The sequence below is a fragment of the Artemia franciscana genome, chromosome 4, assembly GCF_032884065.1.
Source record: "Artemia franciscana chromosome 4, ASM3288406v1, whole genome shotgun sequence".
Classification (NCBI taxonomy): Eukaryota; Metazoa; Arthropoda; class Branchiopoda; order Anostraca; family Artemiidae; genus Artemia; species Artemia franciscana.
The window spans coordinates 29471571-29493770 of NC_088866.1; the positions used below are offsets into that span (position 1 = coordinate 29471571).

At 34.3% G+C, this 22200-nt stretch overlaps 1 protein-coding gene across 4 annotated transcripts in view; it reads left to right on the plus strand.

The window, feature by feature from the left end:
- The window catches only part of LOC136026265 (multiple PDZ domain protein-like), a 448978-nt gene that overhangs the window by 314387 nt on the left and 112391 nt on the right, over positions 1–22200 (plus strand). For all 4 annotated transcript variants that reach the window (XM_065702652.1, XM_065702654.1, XM_065702653.1 and 1 more), the window contains 5 exons: positions 2944–3364; positions 6032–6271; positions 10430–10555; positions 11988–12170; positions 13328–13441. In XM_065702652.1, coding sequence (XP_065558724.1) covers positions 2944–3364; positions 6032–6271; positions 10430–10555; positions 11988–12170; positions 13328–13441 — 1084 coding nt within the window. The remainder of the gene's footprint in view (positions 1–2943; positions 3365–6031; positions 6272–10429; positions 10556–11987; positions 12171–13327; positions 13442–22200) is intronic.

Here is a 22200-nt window from a genome sequence, read left to right on the forward strand (position 1 = left end):
GAATTTTTGACGAATTCATGTAGAATTTCTTTTAATTGTTTGGTGGCTCAGTATTTTGATCTTTGGTCGAAAACAATGAGCCAGGGGGTTCGATCCAAGGTGTTACTGCAACTGAAATTACATGGATATTAGGATTTCAGCTAAGTTCTGACAGAGCGCGACAAAAAAAAATGCTTGAGAAAAAAATTGTTCGCAGGGTGAGACGAAAACTTCTTGGCAATTGGCTCTTAAGTCTATTTTTTTCTTGCTTTCAGCTTAAATTGAAGTATCATTGTACTATTGGCTAGATTTAAGCCTACAACATATATTATTCCTTTATTTATTAAATAAATAAAAAAACAAGTTTTTTTAAATGAAAGTAAGGAGCGACTTTAAAACTTAAAATGAACAGAAATTACTCCTTATATGAAAGGGGTTTTTCCTCCTCAACGCCTCACTCTTCACGCTAAAGTTTGACTCTTACTCTTAACTCTACTTTTTAAAACAGTAAAAAAGGGGGCCTAGGTGCCCTCCAATTTTTTTGGTCACTTAAAAACGGCACTAGAACTTTTAATTTTCGTAAGAATGAGCCCTCTCGCGACATTCTAGGACCACTGAATAGATACGATCATCCCTGGGAAAAAACAAAAAACAAATAAACACGCATCCATGATATGTCTTCCGGCAAAAAATGCGAAATTCCACATTTTTGTAGATAGGAGCTTGAAACCTCTGCAACAAGATTCTCTGATACGCTGAATCTGATGGTGTAACTTTCGTTACGATTGTATGCCTTTTAGGGGGTGTTTCCCCCTATTTTCTAAAATGAGGCAAATTTTCTCAGGCTCGTAACTTTTGACGAGTAATACTTATATATGAAACTTATGTAAATCTTGATGAAACTTATATATTTCAAATCAGCTTTAAAATGCGATTCTTTCGATGCAACTATTGGTATCATAATTCCCTTTTTTAGAGTTTCGGTTACTATTGAGACGGGTCACTTCGTTACCACGAACTCTTTGATTAAGAGGCTACTTAGGCTACTCGTTTACTAGGCTACTCGTTTCAAAGATTGAACAAATAGCAAACACATTGTTACCTGGTTCATCAAGTGTTTGTGCCACCTCCGTCCATGCTATTTCTTTATTCCAAGGTCTTTTTATTATTCGCTGCATATGGCATACAAGACAGGATATGATCAAGGCCTTTTGATCACTGGAACAAGGAATTTTCAAGGCCTTTTGATCGCCTGGATTTTAATACGATACCCAATAGCTGTACTGACACCAGATTAAGGTCATTTTCTGCCAAGACTCAGCATTTTAGAGAACCTGTTTGCCGCATGTTGCATTTCCAACTATGAAAAAGTACTAGATATATAATTTGCGAAATGAATGATCGTCTCCCTCCGTCTCTTTCTCTCTTTAACAAATAGTATTACCACTGCTGTGGTTCCACGCAAAAATTACACCAAGTTCAAGTTGAGACTTATACAAACAAATTAGCTCCGAACTCACAACAAGGAGAGAAGGGGGTGATCGCGTATTTTTTTTTTTTTTTTTTTTTTTTTTTTTTTTTTTTTTTTTTTTTTTTTTTTTTTAGAGTGTGAATGGTTTCGAGTGTTTGGAATCTGACAGTAATATTTTTAGAAATTAGACCTTTTCTTTATGAGTGTCCCCCATGGAATCAGTCCTTTTTTGGAATCAGCAATAATTTTCTTTCTGCTAAAGCCTCCTTTTGGCAAACATCTTTTTTTTACTGCGAGGAAAAGTGTTGCTTGTCTCCTCTGATTGTGATTGTGATCAACTTGATTTTGGTTGTGATCAACTATTATTTTTGATAGCTTCCTTAATACTAACAGTGCTTTGGTACTAAGCTCAACAAGTTGTTGTCTTTTTGCAGACAAAATATATGCTTTATAAGTTTTAGTAGATTGCAATTGTTTATTTGTATGTTTGATTAGATTTGCAAACTGACTTTTTCAGAAATAAATGACAATTTCATTTCACTAAGAGTCTCTTCAAATAGATTCATTATTTGCTTCCTTGATTTTTTTTTTTTTTCGTTTTGATTTCAAGACCTAAAGTTGAATGCTAAAATCTTGACAAATTTACTTGATTCAGAAAAAAACACAAAAAAAGCAATTACGTTTTTGCAACCCCCCTCCCCCAGAGGCTTCAGGGCCTGTTAAGACATGCCATTTATTTTTACGATTCAACCTGACACCCCTCGCGAAAACGTGGTACTGCCCTAAAAATTTCACAATGTTGAAGCAGCCAGAAGAAAATATTAGAAAATCACCGTTTTCAAGCATGAATAGACCAAATATGGGTCTAGGTTGGAAAATCTTAACAAAATCATTTTCTTCAAAAATACCAAAAAAAAGGCAATTACGCCGTTGCCTCCCCCTCCACCCAAGGCTCTAGGACCTGGAAAGACAGGTCATTTGTTTTTACATTTGGACTCGACGCCCCTGGCGAAGACGTGGTACTGCACTAAAAAACTTCACAAAGTTGAAGCAACCTGAAGAAAATCGTAGAAAATATCTGTTTTCAAGCATGTTTAGATCTAAAATGGGCCCAGGGGGATGGCAAATATTTTATTTTGATGTCCTTGGTACTTAAAGCTTTTTTTTAAAGCTACTTAAAGCTAAAAATTTTGACAAATTACTAGTTTTAATTTAGAATCAAATTCAGGAAGAATTATATGCAGCTGTTTATGTGCCATTGCCATTATTGCTGTGTTTTACACGGAAATGTTAATCTTAGATCCTATTTTTGAATTCTTTGAAAAGACTTCGCTGGCTTCCTTCCAGACTTTATCTGTCATTTCATAAACGTCATAGATTTCCTTTTAGACTTTACCAGTCTTACATCAATTCATATATCTTTGCAGGGTATTTTTGATGGAACTTTCTAAGGTTTTGAAACTACCTCTAAAGCGATTTTAATTTCATTCTAGTCCTCCGTACGTGCCTCCTGGAACAGTAGATACATATAATCAGGACCGGACTATTTTTACTACTTCAAAAAGTTTCACTCTTGGTGAAGAAGTCACCAACCCTCCCCCAGCATACATATCTATTAAGCATTTATCATCTGATAATCTTCTTCGGACTGATCAGGAATCAGTAACTACAGAAAGCTCAAGTATAGTTACTGTTATTAACCAAGAACAAAGGAGTTCTACCACCTTGGTATTGGGGGAACCACCGACGGAGTCTTCTACGGATGAACCCGATAATTTGATTGAATTAAGTGAGAAAATAACCCCAGCTGTGGTTGAAAATAGGGTGCCTTCGGCAGAAAGTGTGAATACTGTGATTTGTATGAAGGAAGACGAATCAGTTGAAGTTGGACTTTTAAAGACGTCCGTTGAACAGGTAATATTTTGCTAGAAATAGTAATCTTTGTGAAGGAGGTACTAATTATGGCCCGTTTTTACTTTTATTTTGTGGATAGTTTTCACTCACGTTTTAACCAAAGAATCTCTTGAGCGAAAAAAAGAGTAGCGAAAAGGATTTTACTCATACTTATTTAAAATCTACGTACAACTTATTCTGTAGGGCTAAAGCCATCCTATAGATGGCTTTTAATATGCACGCATCTTGGTCCACGGTTTAATAAAAAGAAAAATCTTTTCATGCAATATTTTTTTGGCAATAAATACTATCACGGCGGTCAGTTATAAAAAAAAGAATTTAGTTTATTTCCTTAAAAAGTGAAAAAAACGAACATCACGAATTAAAATCAGCAGATTTGTTTCCTTAATTTTTTGTTTTCGTTCGAGATCCCCTTAACCCTTCCTACATACCCTGAAATTTCCCTGGACCAGGGGAAAAATGAAATTTTTGCATTAAGAACTAGTACAGCCAAATTTTTCTTATAAAAATTTGCTGAAAAATTTGAAGAAAAAAAAGTTAATATCCTTATTAGGATCCTCTTGGTCCAGTCTTCTTACCCTAAAAACTTCATGTCAAGCACATTAAAACTAATTTCTCCCATTCTGGTGTTTCAGAAATCGATACAACTCTGTATTGATTTTCTTGCAAAATTTATTATCCTTATTCGGATCCCGTTGGTCAAGTGTACTTACCCTGACCAAGCGCACTGAAACAGTTTTTGCCTCTTTGGGGTTTTCGCGAATCGATACGGCCAAATTTTTTCTCAAAAGGCTTTCAACTCTTTGAATCTTTTTTCCCGATGTATATGCCCAGTAAGTTGCAAAGTGATAGGAGACAGATCAGATTTCGACCTATTTTGGGAGTCGCGAATAAACAGAACAAATCGTCTCCAATATTTTTTGTCTTCATTGAAGTCTCCATGTCCTTGTCTACATCTCCTATAAGTTTAAGCCAATCAGGGAAAGAGAGGTCTGTTGAGAAGTGGATTCTGAGGATCTAAAGCTTGTCGACTCTCTTTATACCTTCATTCGTGAAAATGAAGTTGGGTGTATGTGTAGTACTTTCGATCGAGAGATCTACAGCTCCTTTGTTTTTGATGTATTGAAGTTGACCATCCATGCATCGGACTACTTTCAATTCTCAAGAGATCCATCTGTAGGGGTTGGGAGATATGGGCTGGGTCATTATGTTTTGGGATGGCTATGTGTGTCGTGATGCTGTTGGCAAGGTGATACAGAGGGCCTGCAAGGTTATCTCCCATGTCAATTATACAGAGAATGGAAGGGGTAATTGTCAAGATACTACCCTGAAGTGCGCCTGCCTTTATTGGATATTCTCGGAAAGTGAACCCGTCCAGAGGAGCTAGGATTTCTATTCTCCCATGGTAGTCTGTCACTAGGCAGTCGTACGTGGTATACTGAACGTTTCTAGTCGAATCCATATTGGCGGTCGCCTATACGATCATTTGATTCCAGGTAATGATGAAGTGTATGATTAGACACGCTTTCATAAACTTTCCTAGTGCAGGAGAAAGGTCTAATAGGCCTATACCTGCTCATGTTCGTTTGATCGCCACCTGCTCTAGGTATAGAAATGACATAGACGGATTTTCCGGTATGTGAAAAGGTTTCAGAGCAAAAGCGCAGCCGAAAAAGCGACGACAAAGGTCCAACTAATTCAGCACTGCAGGACTTCCAGACAGTATTAGGTATGCTGTCAGGACCCATGGATTTAGTAACGTCAAAATGCTGCAGAATCTTTTCGATTGGAACAGTTCACACGATCGAGGACAGTATCGATTTGATCAGAGAAATCGGGAATTTTTTCACTGTCGTCGCTTAAGTTTGAGAATTCAACAAATGCCATAGCAAGAGCTTCGGTTTGGTGACGGTAAAATGTACTTAGACGATGGTAAAGCCATTTTGACAGTTCTACACCAGCTCTTAGAAGAAGCACTCTGAAGCTTGGTAGCGAAATTGTCCCTGTACTGAGCCCAGGATTGCCGAATAATGTGAGCTGCTTCTTTATTAACATTTGATGAATCTTTTGACTTTTTTGAGGAAATGGTTGACTCTAAATTTTGATCGGTGTCTTGTAGGGTGATGGAGGGGACTGATTAGCAAACCGAGCACGGGACAGGGATTTTCTTCATCTAGTTATTTTCGACCCTCGAAAAGAGCACTACAATCTCTTATCTCCGATCGAATTAGCCTCCTTTCAAGTTTCAACGACAACCTGTTTCACAGAAAGTTGTGGGGGGGGAATATTTTTTTCAAAAGAAAAGCCTGTGGAAACTAAAATAGCGTTGTTGTTTTTTCTTTGTTTCTTTTTTTTTGCTATATACTAAAGAAATTATCTACTGTTCTATCTCATTGCATTTGTGCTTCTAAAGGTCATAAGTGGAAGTATTTTTTCTTCAGTTTTTAAGATGAATAGTAGTGTCTATATGCGCGTATGCTATACAGGTACATGTACGCGCCTGTGCTAGTTTGTGCGTGTTAATAAATTAAACAAATTTTGGTCTTAAATCAATCGATAAACTTCATTTCGCTCTTGCAGGGATTAAATTCACCAGTGATTCAGGTTATGCCCTGTTATCCATGATCGGTGACTGAACATTGGACTAACTCCATTTTATCATTATAGGGACCGAATTCAACAATGGTTCAGGTTATGCCTCGTAATCCAGGGTCAATAATTAAACACTGGGGTCCAGAAAGAACAGTGACAATATTCAGGGAGCCAAATAAAAGCCTTGGAATTAGCATAATCGGGGGAAAAGTTGATGTCTATAACACGGCTTCTGGAGGTGGTACTCCAATATCTGGCATATTCATAAGGCATGTGATACCCGAAAGTCCTGCTGGAAAAGGTGGACAATTAAGGGTAACTCTGCTTTTATTTCTTATGTAATATTTATTATGTGGTTATATTTCGTAGAACATAATTCCTGAATCAGCTCGAGAGTGCCACTCTAAAAAAAAAAAATTATAATTAGTTAACTTCTTAGAAAGAAGCCAACTTCTTTCCACGGCACAGCATTAAACTGCTAGCCATTGTGAAAAATGGGACCCTTCAGATGATTCAGTGTCTTTTCGTATTCTTTTCTCCCGTTTTGGCTTTCCTTCTTATTCTTTTGTTTTAATAAATAGTGAGTATTTAATAATAATAGAACTTATATCCACTGTATTTTGAACTCAGTGTTTTATCATTATTATTTTCTTTTTTTTACAGTAAAAATAATCGGAAATTAATCTTAAGCAATAAGAAGTAATAGTAAACAATGAATTTTTTTTTGTTTTTCAAAAGTTTTCTCCCTTTGAAATAAAAGCAAGAGATGAGAAATAAGAAGCCAAGATTAATGCGATAAAACCAAGCGAGAAAGAAAGCAAATATGCTAAAAATAGAAAATAGAAAGAAAAAAGAATTAAAATCGAAAAAGTTTTTGATTATGTTTTTCATGTACAATTGGGTCTTATTCAGTTCAAATGACTGAAAAAAAAAATATTGACATAAGTTGTGCGTATTTCACCTTTTTTTGTTCTTAATGTTCTTGCATTGAGTTTTTTATTATTGTTTTCTTTCTATTTCTATCTTTATTCTATTACTTTTTCGCTTCTTTGCTTTCTTTCTTGCTTAGTTTTTTATCTGATTAACCTTGGCGTTTTATTTCTTATCTCATATTTTTGTTTCAAATTGAAAAAAAAATTCTGTTGTATTAAAAATACGATTAGAGATTATGTTGGTTTGCAAATTATTATTGATTGAAATTCAAATTTCGGTCAATATAGTTTGTAAGATTTCAAACAAGTCTTCAATTTTCAGTTACTACGGGTCGTGGTTCGCTATTTACCTGATTGCAGCTCTATATATATATATAGTTAAAAAAATCTTCCAAAAAATTAGTTTTTCAAAGAGAAGTAAAGAGCTCCATTAAACCAAAAATGAGCAGAAATAAAGTCAAATAACCTTCCAAGCGTAAAACTACCACAAATTACCTTCAATAAATAGATGAAGCCCAGAACAAATAAAAATTATAGTAAATAATCGATTGTAACTCAACACGAGCAGAAATTAAGATGACTACCCCATACCTTCTCAAAACCAGAAAATAATTTGCATTTTACTGCAAAAGAAATTAATTTGGATTGACAGTTTAATATACATATACTGATATTTATTCCTAAAGTCTTAATAGTTTTTGACTTGTTAAAGTTAAAAAACTGATAACATTTAATATGCATTTTGTTTGTCTGTCGGTTAATGGCAGATAACTTCAGCTAGTCATCGGAGAACCTTGGGTTCAACTTCCACTGCAAGTAAGGATTTCTCAGGTGATTTGACTTAATTATTCATTTATTTATTCATTTTAATTTTTTCTAATTTTGTTTAAGTAAAATATTTAGATTTATTTTAATTTAGCTACTAAATTACAAGTCACATGCATGTTTGTAGCTATATACCGTATAAAACATAGTAAACATTTGATTATTATTACAAGGTATTTGATAAGATATACATAAATTCCATTCTATAAAGGCCAAAGAATACTGTTGCGTTTAATTATTATTTTCTAAATTACTTTATTTAAATTATTCGTCTTACTTAATCATATTATTGTATGTTTAATTATTTAAATATCTTTTAAACATAACGCAATTTAATTATCGAAGTTATTTGATTCTCAATGTCAGTTAAAGTAAATCTTTTGCTTTTCTTTTTAATTTTTTTTCCCCTTTTACATTTTATTACCATAAATAGTTGAACTTAAAACGAACAGAAAGTTCTACAAACAAGGAGTATGGCTAATAGTTCTGACGTTTCTAATGACTTGAACGTCATTTGTGTTTTACTGAAAACAATTTTTATTTCAAACCCTGTGTTTTTATTTCTCACAACCTCAAAAAAAAACATATAAAATTCACCATAATAACTGACATTGCTGAAAATAATAAAAGAATGTGGATTGATTGTTTAATATATTTTGATATTCATTCCTGAATGTGAGTAAAGGCATCCTAGGCGTTTACCCAGCCTCCCCCCGGAAAATAGCCCTATGTGGCTGGATGTTCTCCAGTCACTTTCGACTTAAAAAAAAATACAAATCACAATTTCTGATCGAATGAGCAACCTTTTAAGTTTCTACGACCTTGAGGCGGTGGTGAGGATGAGAAAGGGACAGTCCCCCTCCTAGAGGGAAGAAATTCTGCTCATTCTGAGATTTAACATTATTCTTTACTTTCATAATAACAGCATAGACCAGAAAAATTCCCAGAAATCAAGAGGCATGAAATATCAATTTCACAGTTTTGATGTATTTTTTCAAGTTTTTTTTATCTCCCTCCCCCGAAAAAAACACCTCAACGGCAATCTTTGATACTGTTTTGGGGATAAAACACAATTTCTATCTCCAAATACCCCTTGTTTATCCCGTAGAACTAATTCTGTATTTATCTGAAGGGTCAGTCGGAGTTGGGAATTTTTGGCGTTAAAATGCATCCTTTGAGGTATCTCTCTCCATCCCCAACTACTAAACAATCAGAGAACCCAATTGTAGAGGTTAAAGCTCTTATATGCAAATGTTTAGAATTGTGTAACTTTTGCCAAAGAATGATAATGGATAAAAACAATAGCAAGTTAAACAACAGAGAATTTACCTAAGGCAGTGAAATTTGTTTATTTGATTTATGTACGAAATTTGCTGTGGGCGGCTCTCGGATATAGAGCCGAAATATTTTTAAGGTATAACCAAATTTCGCTTTCTTAGCTAAATTCTTTGTTGGTTTACAATTCCTATTGTAATCCTGGTTCTATTACAATCCTGGTTTCACTAATAAGCATTCGTTTATTATGGCTATAAACCTCTAATATAGGGTTCTCAGTTGCTGGATGTTAAAACTCTATTTGTTTCGTTTTCTTGTGCTTTGCTTTTTAAATCTGATTTTCGAGCTGTTTTTCTTTTGTACCTTTTTTTTTCTTTCTTTTCTTGTTTCTCTCTGAAATCCAAAGAAATTCAAAAGTGGTACCTTCGAATGCTAAGCAGCTATTGATCAAAAGAAACAGTTGTAGAAATCAATGGAGTTGGAAAGCCTAATATAATTAAATAAAAAAAAACAAGTTTTTTTCTACTGAAAGTAAGGAGCGATATTAAAATTTAAAACGAACAGAATTATTCCGTACATGAAAGGGGCTGTTCCCTCCTCAGTGCCTCGCTCTTTACGCTAATTTTTTTTATTGTTTTAAAAAATAGAGGTGTGAAAAGAGTCAAACTTAAGCGTTATATATCTAGTCTTACCCTTCAAAGGTTACAAGCCTGAGAAAATTTACCCTATTTTTGAAAAAAGGAGGAAACATCCCCTAAAAGCTATAGAATCTTAATGAAAATCACACCATCAGATTCAACGTATCAAAGATTCGTGCTGTAGAGGTTTCAAGCTCCTATCTGCAAAAATGTGGAATTTTGTATTTTTTGCCCGAAGAAAGATTACAGATGCGTGTTTATTTGTTGTTTGTTTTTTTTCAGGGGTGATCGTTTATTATTTAAATAAGTATATATTTAAAATCAGCATAAAAATCCAATTCTTTTGATTTATTTATTTGTATCAACGTTCCTTTTTTTAGAGTTTCGGTTAATATTGAGCCTGGTTGCTCCTAACTTACAGCTCCTCACCACGAACTGTTTGATATGGTATAATCCATGAACTGTAAATTGAAATGGTTTTTGCTTCGTCTTCTTCTTCTGTTTATTTTGTAAATCTGATTTTCCAACTATTTCTCAATTGTACCTAAGAGGTACAATATTTGTAGAGAGTACATAATTTGTTTGTTTTTCTTTTCTTGTGTTCTCCTTCGCAAATAAAAGTTTTAAATTAGTTCAAAGAACTTCAAGGGCTGTAATTTCAAATATTTGCCAATACTTTGAAAGATTGAAACAGAATTTGGAGTCAATGAATGGGAATTCAATAAAATGAAAAATCTAATTTCACTTTTTTAATTGGAGCAATTTAAATGTAAATTTAGCTCAAAATAGCAATTTTCTTCTAGGCCGGTGACAGAATTTTGGCTGTTTGTGGTGAAGATATTAGATCAGCAAGCCATGAGCGTGCCGTTGAAGTTATTAGGAATGCTGGAAATCCTGTTATATTTTTGGTACAAAGCCTTGTTGACTGGGTAAGGCTCATTTTATATAAGAAAAATGTTGAAAATATATATATATATATATATATATATATGTATAAATAAGTGAGCAATATATGTGTATGTATTTATTTATATTTTTATTTAGATCTTCAAATTGAAGATTTTCATATATGAAAAAGTTTATATTAAATTGCTTAAAGAGCAAAAAACTGATAATTGCAAAAATATTTGCATATATTTCGATAAAAGATTACAACAATTCAAAAGCCTTAAAAAGAAAACAAAAAGTTAGAAGCTTAGTAGAAATCGCTGTTAGAAATCGGACTTACGTTAATAATCAAATATCGTTGAATAGATCAGTATGAAAAGAACGACAGAGACAGAGGACAATTATCACTTAATCGAGGTTTCAGCGACAGGAATTGATTGCGAAGTTCTAATGACTTAAAATTTGTAATAAGTTCTCTATGTACTTTCAGTTTCGTGATTCTTTTCATCAGCAAAAAAATATGTTATCCATGGGGGCACCTTTTTCCGGGCTACTGGCAAATACTTATGTTGACAACCTTGAAAATTGGGCATTTCGATTGGGTCGCTATACGGATGACGTAATTTCACCTTGGAATTATGGGGAAGCTGAACTTCGGGGTTTCTTAGATCATTTTAATACTTATAACAGAAATTTGCAGTTTACCCTAGAAGTTGAAATTGAAAATAAACTACAGTTTATATATATATATATATATATATATATATATATATATATATATATATATATATATATATATATATATATATTGATATCTTGCGGTGGCTACGCGGTCATTTGAGGATAAGTTTCATTCCCCCCATCCTCCACCCGAAATTATAAATTCTCGCGATTTTATACACATTCTCTATTCAAGTTATCAAATAAAAGTGTTTTTATTATGCCTTCTTCCCGCCCCCATTGACAAATACTCCTGTTTGTAAAAAACCTATATAGAAAACAGTATAAAGGTCGATTTGGCTAAATTCATAAAGCAAATGGAAATTTAAAAAGGAAATGGAAAATGATTAAAAAGGAAAAAATAATAAGAATAAAAAATGTTTCTTGTATTTCTGGCTTTATTCTTTTCTTTTTTTCTAGCTTTTTCTTCCTTTTTACAATATTCGAACCAATCCTAAAATCCAAATGACAAGATATTATTCTTGAAGTGAGAACGAGAGAGAGAGAGAGAGAGAGAGGGGGGGGGGAAAGAGAGAGATCTTTATTGAAGTAATAAAAACACTAAATAATAAACTTACTGTATCCTATTAAACAGCAATAACAAAATAAGCAACTGTAATAAACAAACCATTCCGCTATCTCATTAATGGAACGGGGTTTCCTTATCAAAATAAAATTATGAATTAAGTAATAACAATAATAAATAGGAAAATAATAGTTTGACACAATAATTATATGCTACGCTTTTTTCAGATCCAAGAGAGTGGTAATTCTCCACTTCCGCATCGTGTAGAAACTCCTATTACTGACACCGAAAGTATCAACCTACACAATGGTTTAATTACCCCGGAACCACCTGTATCTAACTTACCTCTTCCAAAAACGCTGCCCCCTCCTGTGACACCTCCTAGAAGTCCGACGCCCGAAATTATTCAGGTAATAGAGCTTTTAGCTATTTTGTTGTTTTGTTGATATGCCTTTTAGGAGGATTACCAAAAAGTATATAAATAAAATAAAGCTCCAATCGCGTGAGTTTTTATGCACCGTTTTGCTTTTTCTAAAAAATTCAGGAGGTTTCAAGGTGATCATTGCGACAAGTTTGCGTTTCCCGCTAAAATTTGAAGAACTAATCTCTGTGAAAATTGTGTTATGAGGCTGAATAGTTTTTATTACTTTGGGTAAAAGGGAGAAAACACCCCCAGAACGGCTAGTAATCTTACTGAAAACTGCACCATAAAAGTCGCCCTATCAGAAAACCTTGTTGCTGACGTTTGCAGGCCCCTATTTATGATAATTTGGAATTTTTATTTTTCCGTGACAATTATAAATGCATGTTTATTTGTCTGATTATTATTCTCATATTAAAAACCTAAAAATCATTCCTGCCTGTTGTTAAAATTTGCCTAGACAAAATTTCCTAAATAAAACAAAGTACAAAAATAAATTAACTGATAAATTTAAGACAATGATAACAACTTAAGTCTGTCAAAATATGTGCATCTAATTAACAGTTCGTGGTAAGGAACTGTAGTAAGGAGTGACACGGCTCAATAGTAACCGAAACTCTAAAAAAATAGAATTTTGATACCAATACCTACATCAAAAGAATCGCATTTTTACGCTGCTTTTTGGGAAAAAAGAAGTTATTGGGGGAATTCTTATAGTTCGTATAGCTCTAATAGTGATTTGAAGCTGATTCGCTTGAATTAGGAGGAGGTTATCCAGCTTAGTTTAAAGTCAATAAGTGTTTTTTTTTTTTTTATTTAAGCTAAAATATGGATTGCTTCTCTTAAAGAAGTTGAGGAGGAGGATTCTGACAGTGATAACGATAGTGATTCTGATAGTTATTGCGAGCTATAAGCTGATTCACTTGAATTAGGTGGAGGTCATCTTGCTTTAAAGTAGCTAAATATTTGTTTTTTGTTCATTTAAGCTGGAGCATTGATTTTCTTTCCAAATATAAAAGTTATGGAGAAGGATTCTATTAGGGATAATAATAGTGATTATAGCTCTGATTATAAGCTGATTTGCATGGATTAAGAGCAGGTCACACGGCTTTAAAGTCGCTAAACATTTGTGTTTCGTTTGTTTAGGCTGGAGCCCCGATTGCATCTCCAAAAAAAGAAGTTGAGGAGGAGGATTCTGATAGTGAAGAGGAGGATAGCAGGAATATGCAAGGAAAAATTGTTTCTAAGGCTGGCTTTGAGGTAAGGTTTCTTTGTTCCTCCTCTTTTTTAAGTAATTATTTTTTTTTCTGTTTTTAACTTCCAAGGGAATTCTGCGACATTCTGCAAAATGAAAAAAAAAATCAACTTAACCAAGTTTTACGACATACAATCCAAGTCTTAACCAGACTGATAGTCAATTTCCAAAACTTGTCTATATATATTATTAATATATGAACTAACATCATTTTTATACAATCCTAATAAGGGGCGATTAATGCCAGAATTGCCTCTCGCTTAATTGGTTTACCTATCTTGGCTTCTTCTAAAATTAGCCATGACTTGATGCCCACAACTATTCCATTTTAATTCAAAATGGAATGCTTATATATGATATCAATGTACAAGCAAGTACATTGATATCACAGTGTAAATTTTTAACTAACTGCTTAACTAATTCAACTAAAATTAACTAATCTAAGCACTAAAAATATAAAATCAAATGTTTTTTTGCGTATCTCCTTCTAAAGGATTTCTAAAAGATATTTCCTAATAGAATAGAATATATTTTGTTCACTGCTTGGACCAGCACTTTTCAACTTCTATGTCAGCGATCTACCCATCCTTCTTTGAAATCTTATTACCCTTTATGCTGATGACTCAAAACTAGTTGGAAAAGCGGCTTCTCCCTCTGATCAGCAATCAATTCAAACAGATCTTGACAGTCTAGGAAGATGGGCTAACATGTGGCTCCTTACTTTTAATGTTGACAAATGCCATGCTATCCATTTTGGCAAACGCAACAAGCATCATAAGTATTTCCTTCATGACAACTTCCTTTCTGCTTTTTCCGATGAATGAGATCTTGGGATTATTGTTGATCACCAATGTTTAGCAGCCATGCTAAGTCTGTTTCATATTCTGCAAATATATCCCTCGGTAACATAAAAAGAACCATCTCCAGGCGACACCAAGAGTTTTTATGAAGTAATATAAGGCGCTTGTACGACCACGTCTGGAGTTCGGAATGTCATTGGCAGCCCCTTTTGTCAAAAAAGATAAGAAGTTGCTTGAGGATGTCCAGTGTCGTGCCACTAAGATTGTTAGCAGTATGAATAAATTTCCATACGAAGAAAGACTACGTCGTTTGAGGCTGCCGACACTGACATACCGAAGGAAAAGGGGTGATATGATTTTAACCGAAAAAATCCTTTCTAAAAACACCCTTCCCGGTCTCTTTGCACAGCCCTTGCATTCTGATACTAGAAGACATTCAATGAAGCTCCCAATGCAGCATTCCACGAGTAGATATGGGATTCATTTCTTCAGCCAAAGAGTCATCAATCTGTGGATTCAACTGTCTGAGGAAACAGTTTCTGCAACTTCAACCGACACGTTCAAGTCCCACCTTGATTGGGAATGGCTCTGCCAGGAGTTCCTTTACAATTGGGAAGCTGCAGAGTCCTCCACAAGAGTCTAATCTAACAGCCACAATCTACACCAACCGAATTTTTCCATCACTGGAGCATCACAAGGATGGAAAGTCCTTATATCGCTCCAAGCTGCGATTTAAGGCAATTTTAAGGTAATAGCTGCAGCTAACATGAGCATGTCAGGACACAAAAAAAAAGACCTAAAACAAATAAAACAGCAACAACAACAAAAAATTAAGGCAGAAATTGCTGCTTCAAAGTCAGTAAATAAAAAAAAATGTCATAAAAAAATTAATATAGGTCAAGAATATAATTTCAAGATAAAAACAGAGACCGTTTATATAGAATATTTCAGAATAATTAAGTATATAAATGGTTGGTATATTCAAAAACACTCACAGGTAAATACCTGGAAGAAACTACATCAAACATTAAATATTTCTCAAGGTAATATTTATTAAAATACCGAATAAAATAAGGGACAAATGATTTGCAATATCTCTCGGTACTAGAGGCTGGGTAAGTCATTAACTGTGTACAAATTATTTTTTTATTTGTCGAAGTGGTCTTTCAGTAGGGTGGCTCTCAAGGTCGGGTTGTAGATCGCGATGTGCTGGGGAATTCAAACAATTTAGTCCAAATCGATAAGTCAACTCATGTCTACGACTATCAAGTAAATTCAAGTTGAGTTGTTTTAGTGCATCATCATATATCGTTCCGTCACATATGAAACTGCTTTCTAGTTACCCTGTTTGGAACTTTTGACACCAAAATTGTATCTTGTTTTTTTTTTGTTTTTTTTATGGCCGATCAAAACTTTAACAAAGAACTTAATAATATATAAAACTGATTGCGTCGATGAGATGCAACCAGTCAATAGCTAATCTGAACACCATGACAGGATGCTATGGAATCTATGGAAGAGCTAACAGAAAAGTTTTCCCTTAGGAGAGTAGAGCTCCAATGGCGCAGTAGGTTTTGAGATGCTCATAAAGGAGCATCCAAATTTGCAAATTTGCGGGTGGGTTTCCCCCAAAAGATTTTTCCGGCTTTTTCTATGTCCTGTTGGATCTATGTTGTGTAACATACTGCGTCTTTAATTAAAGCAGCTCAGTGATTTGATAAAGCTAAGGAGGGGCTTAGTCCCCTGGGCCCTTTTTTAGCCTTTGCGGTTATTCAGACCAAGATTAATGCATAAACCCTAATGCAACAATGTATAAAATTTGAAAATTCGCGGGGGGGGGGGTTCCCAAAAGATTTTTTCCAGCTTTTTCCATCTCCTGTTGGATTTATTGTTGTGTAACATACTGCGTCTTTAATTAAAGTAACTCAGTAATCTTATAAAGCTAAGGATGGGTTTAGTCCCCAGGGCTCTTTTTTGGCCCTTTCGATTATGCAGACCAAGATCAATGCATAAACTCTAATGTAACAATGTATAAAATGCCCTATGTTTCTACTGAAATGAACAGATGAATCATCTGCTCTTAAGTGGCTGTTCGCAGTATTTGGAGCCCTCGCCCCTGGGGCTGCACTAATTGTGCTGTCCCTAAGAGGTTGAATTGATGTATAACAAACCCTCTTTCAAATTAACGTAGCCAAATGGTTGGTCACGGTAATTCTCTTTTTTGCTCTAAACTATTTTTAAAGTTAATTTCAACATTTAAGGCTGAAGTAAATATACCGAATTAATAAATTCTTTTTTAAAATAAATAAATAAAAAAATTCAAAATAACAAATAGCTTATATAAATAATAAATATAATAATAAATAAAATAAAAAATAAATAGAATAAATTAATAGAATATAAATAAAGAAATTATAGATAAATAAAATAGGTTAAATTAAAAAAAAGCTCTAAGTCAACAAATGTTTTTGAAAAAAAACTTGTTTTGTATTATCTAAGCATTGCACTGCATTCCGTTGTAATAAAATCTCCATGGGGCTGCACTGATTATTCTATCCCCGAAGTATTTAGTACGCTGTGTAACTAAGGCTGTATTCAGGGGAGGGGTTAGAGGGTTTGACTCCCCCTCTGGAATATTTGTCCAGCTCGTAAAAACGTAATAAAATGCATGAAAACACGTTTTTGATACTTTTTTTTTGTAAACCCTTCGCCGAAAAAATTAGAACAGTTACAGTGGTTAGTTAGTTTTGAATTGGTGTAGCGTTCCGAAAAGCATTCATAGTTTTCATTAAATTATATTTTAGTTGAACATTTCTCAAATTATATATGCCAATAAAAGAATGATTGTAGGGGAAAAATTGAATCTATTATCAGTTCAACGCTATTTTACCATTAAAAGGAAACGCTTACCCTGATGATGAACAGATCTGAGTCTAGGAAACTAACCTATTTTACACTATTCAAATAAAGATATCATGGATATGCAATTTTGAAAGAAAAAAGTAACATTTTACCTTACTTTATGTGATCGGTAAGTGTCCGTAACTCCCAGCCAATCCTAAATTGTACCTGTCAATAAAAGAAAGATTCCTATGGAGAATTTTAATTCACGAACTTTTCAACGCCGTTTTCTATTTAGTTTTACTGGTTGCCTTTCTTCTTCGCTTTTTGATACATTCTGTAACCATATCACCTGCCTTATGTCCTTTTCATCTTCCTACGTCTCGAGAGTCTTTTTCTAACCAGGATCCATTTTATGTCCTAAGCAGTGGCTATGAGATAGGTCCCGTCTTTATTTTTGCCTCCCCCTGCATTTGTAAAAATACCTTGTTTTCGAGTATTTTAATTTAGAAATGCCTTTTTTTATGTTTTCATTGACGAAATTGGCAAAAACGACATATATTGAAAAATACTTCTATCCCTCTCCCTAAATTTTCTAGAATTGACGTCACTGCCGTTCCTTACTTATTATATTACAAATTGCATGTAATTTTCGGTTGTTTGTTGTCTTGAACAAAAATTATAGCAAAGAGTCCATGATTAAGATCATATTAGAATTCATAATGGTCATAACTAAGTTTTGTAAATTAGCCTACCCTTGGATTTCTTCATTTCCAGGAAATTATTTTTTGTACGTTACTGGGTTTTTTTTTTATTTCAACATTGCAATGCATTGAAAGAAAACGAAAAAAAATCCAGAGTAGAATCTATTACGTATTACGCTTACGTATTACGTTTGAATACTTTGAGTGTTTTCCAAAATTCAATTATCCTTAGTTGTTTGTCATTAATTTCCGCCCAAAGTGGCTGATAGCAGTAAATTTTTTCCCAATAATGGTTATAACGCATGAAAGCAGCCAATAGTTGATTCTGTTCTTGCATTATGATTATGCGAATTGGCCATAATTTGTGATATCTGTTGTCTTGGAACAAAAATAATAAAAAGTAATCAATTATATTTAATCAGAATTAAGTTGTTGAAATTACCCTCGAATTTTTGTTATGACCAGGATAATATTTTTGCACGACTGTAAATTTTTTTCATCAGTTTACCGTATTTAGAAAAAAAAATCCCGAGTTGAACCTATTACGTTTTGAGTTTGAATGCTTGGAGTATGGACCGAAACTCATTTTTCATTAATTGTTGGGCACTGTCTTGGAACAAAAATAATTAATTATATTTAACCATAATTAAATTGTGGAACTTACCTTGAAATTTTTGTGACGACCAGGATTTTTCTTTTTGTACATTTGTAATTTTTCTCAAAATTATAATGCATTTTATTAAAAAAAAGGAAGTGTATTATTTATCGAGTCCAAAAAGCTGTTTTATTTGTTCATAAAAAAAACTACCTGTTCGTTAAACTATTTACAAAATAATTGTGGGAATTATTTAAATAATGTTTAGGGTGACACTGGTTAAGGATGACAATACGAGAAAATGCAGAAAAAGGGGATGGTTTGCAGGTTTGAAGTTTGTCTTTTAATCTTGTTTCGTGGATTTCTTACTACTTTAGTTTCCTTTTACTGTTCAAGCGAGAACGTGAATCTTCACTTTTATGGTTCTGTTTTGAGCTTGGCCTTTTCATCTAAACTCATGAGCTTGTATCTACTTTTTATTCTTCCTTTTGCACTGAGAACGGCTGTGCTGACGTCTCTTCCGAAATGTTTGCATTTCTCTTCTTTTCTTTCACTGACTAAATCACCTTGTTTATTTAACTTTTTACGCCTCGGAAATATCCAATAAATATATGATTATAACCTAGATTTCAAATATTCTAGAAGCCCGTAGAAAGTTGTGAAAAACTTGGCAGTAGGTTAATGTTTTTTTAAGAGAGATTCTATTGTATATGCCATTATTTTTTAATAGCCTATGGTCTGTAGATGCCATCACTTTTTCAGTAACTTAGGATACGTTCGACGTTGACTGCAAGTTACCATTAATGATATATATGGCCGGGTTTCTGTGAAATAATTTAAATGATTTCAAATCTGTCACGGGAAATACAATCAAAGATTTAAGTTCAAAGTTTTGGTATGTAATAAACTAACATCTAGAATAAGTGAGCATTTGGTTCCGCCATAAGCCCTGTTTAGTTCTCGTTCCAAGTAATCCGTAGAACTGACTTTTCCAAGTTCACATTTTAGTTCCTGACTTTATTCCTTTGCTTGATTGGTTTAAATCAAAACAAAACTAGGGAAATGTGTTGGGAATTTCTTGACTAATTGCTTACCCTTCCGAACCGTGACATTTTCTAAAAAGAATTGCTGCTGTTTGGTTACAAGTTTTTCCTTTAAACGCATTTGATCCCGAGAAGGTAGAGGGGACCTCTCTCCCTTGCGAAATCCCTTTATAATACAGTCTGGATGAAATTGGCGAATAAACTATACAGAATAATATGTTTTCACTACATTAACTTTAAGCTTACATGAAAGTGTTTTAATAAGACATATTTGATAGATATAGAGCATGAGTATATCAAACAAATGTGAATGACCATATATGGAGTTGTAACCAGTGATGGTAATTCACGGAAATGTAGCGGGGGAAATATAATTTTATAAATGAAGGGGGTAGCAATTTTGTTAATTTTTGAAGTTTTAGTGGGAATTCCGGAAAGGCATTTTCCAATGAAAATACCAGAAAGAAGGCATTTTTCAATGAAAATACCTTCAACATCTTGTCGGGGCTACTCCCCCACCCCCAGTGGTTGCTCTTTTTCATTTCGCGAACAATATTTGTACCGAAGGGGATGGGGGATGGTTGTGTAATATTTCCTAATATTCTCTCGGGTTTGACACCACTTAAAGTTATCAACGCTTATTGGAAGCAGGATTTATCAAGTAAGGTAAAGATAAAGTTAAAAAATAAAACCACAAAAAAAAAGTGAAAGATTACGCTATTCCGTTCAAAAAAGTACAGTTCTTTCATTGTAGTTCCACAGCAGTGCAGTTTCAGTGTAGTTCCCAATCATATTTGTACCAAAAGGTTTCCCTTGTCATATTCTGAACAATATTTGTACCAAAGGGGCTGGGGGGATGGATGTGCAATATGTCCTAATATTCCCTCGGGTTTGACACCACTTAAAGTTATCAACGTTTATTGGATGCAGGGTTTATCAAGTAAGCTGAAGATAAAGTTGACAAATAAAATTACAAAAAAAATAAGTGAAAGGTCACCCTTTTCCGTTCAAAAAAGTGCAGTTGTTGTATAGTAGGAATTTATTAAGCAACATAAAGACTCAAAGCCAAAATCCTTACACAGATGAGATGAGATTTATTCACAATTAAATATATATATACATATATATATATATATATATATATATATATATATATATATATATATATATAGTAAGTTGTCTGTCTGTGTGTCTGTCTGTGGATCAGGTGACGTCATGTTTCTGTGTTGACTGACGTCATGAAATTAGTTGTCGTCATTTTTGCTTTGACGGTGACGTCATTCAAGATATTTAAGACATATGTTCACGTAGAAATCTATTAATGTTTAAGTTTACAATGACTGATGAACTTACCATGGCAAAAGCCGATGAAGATGCTCAAAGAGTCTATGCCAAAAAACTTGCTGCTGATAGAGAAAGTCAGAAAAGAAAGCGTGCCGAGGAATCAAAAGAACAGCAAGGAAACAGGCTTGAGGCTGATAGAGAAAGAAAGAACAGAAAGCGTGCCGAGGAATCAAAAGAACAGCAAGGAAACAGGCTTGAGGCTGATAGAGAAAGAAAGAACAGAAAGCGTGCCGAGGAATCAAAAGAACAGCAAGGAAACAGGCTTGAGGCTGATAGAGAAAAAAAGAACAGAAAGCGTCCCGAGGAACTACCAGAGCAACGCGGAAGCAGACTTGCTGCTAAAACAGAAAGTGAAAAAAGAAGGCGTGCCGAGGAATTAAAAGAACAGCAAGAAATCAGGCTTGCTGCTGATAGAGAAAGTAAGAAAAGAAAGCGTGCCGAGGAATCACAAGAACAGCAAGAAATCAGGCTTGCTGCTGATAGAGAAAGTAAGAAAAGAAAGCGTGCCGAGGAATCAGAGCAACCTGAAAGTTATCGCCTGCATTCAGGTACAACCCAGTCGATGATTATAGCTTGAGTAGATGTGTTCCAATCGGGACAATGTCTAAAATTTGTCCCTATTGCAAGGCCTTGAAATTCAATGGTGAAACAATGGGAATGTGTTGCGCCTCAGGAAAAGTTAAACTTCCTCTATTGGCTAGCAGTCCTTTACAAGTCAGTCGACACAGTTTTGGAACCAAATGAAGCGGTTAATTATCCATCTGAATTTTTAAATTCCGTGGATTTTTCAGGGTTTCCACCACACGTGCTACAACTAAAAATAGGCGTACCAATAATACTTTTAAGAAATATAAACCCACCAAAGCTTTGCAATGGCACTCGACTTGCCGTAAAAAAAAACAATGGAAAACCTAATAGAGGCTGGACAGAAAGAACAGAAAGCGTGCCGAGGAATCAAAAGAACAGCAAGGAAACAGGCTTGAGGCTGATAGAGAAAGAAAGAACAGAAAGCGTGCCGAGGAATCAAAAGAACAGCAAGGAAACAGGCTTGAGGCTGATAGAGAAAAAAAGAACAGAAAGCGTCCCGAGGAACTACCAGAGCAACGCGGAAGCAGACTTGCTGCTAAAACAGAAAGTGAAAAAAGAAGGCGTGCCGAGGAATTACAAGAACAGCAAGAAATCAGGCTTGTTGCTGATAGAGAAAGTAAGAAAAGAAAGCGTGCCGAGGAATCACAAGAACAGCAAGAAATCAGGCTTGCTGCTGAGAGAGAAAGTAAGAAAAGAAAGCGTGCCGAGGAATCAGAGCAACCTGAAAGTTATCGCCTGCATTCAGGTACAACCCAGTCGATGATTATAGCTTGAGTAGATGTGTTCCAATCGGGACAATGTCTAAAATTTGTCCCTATTGCAAGGCCTTGAAATTCAATGGTGAAACAA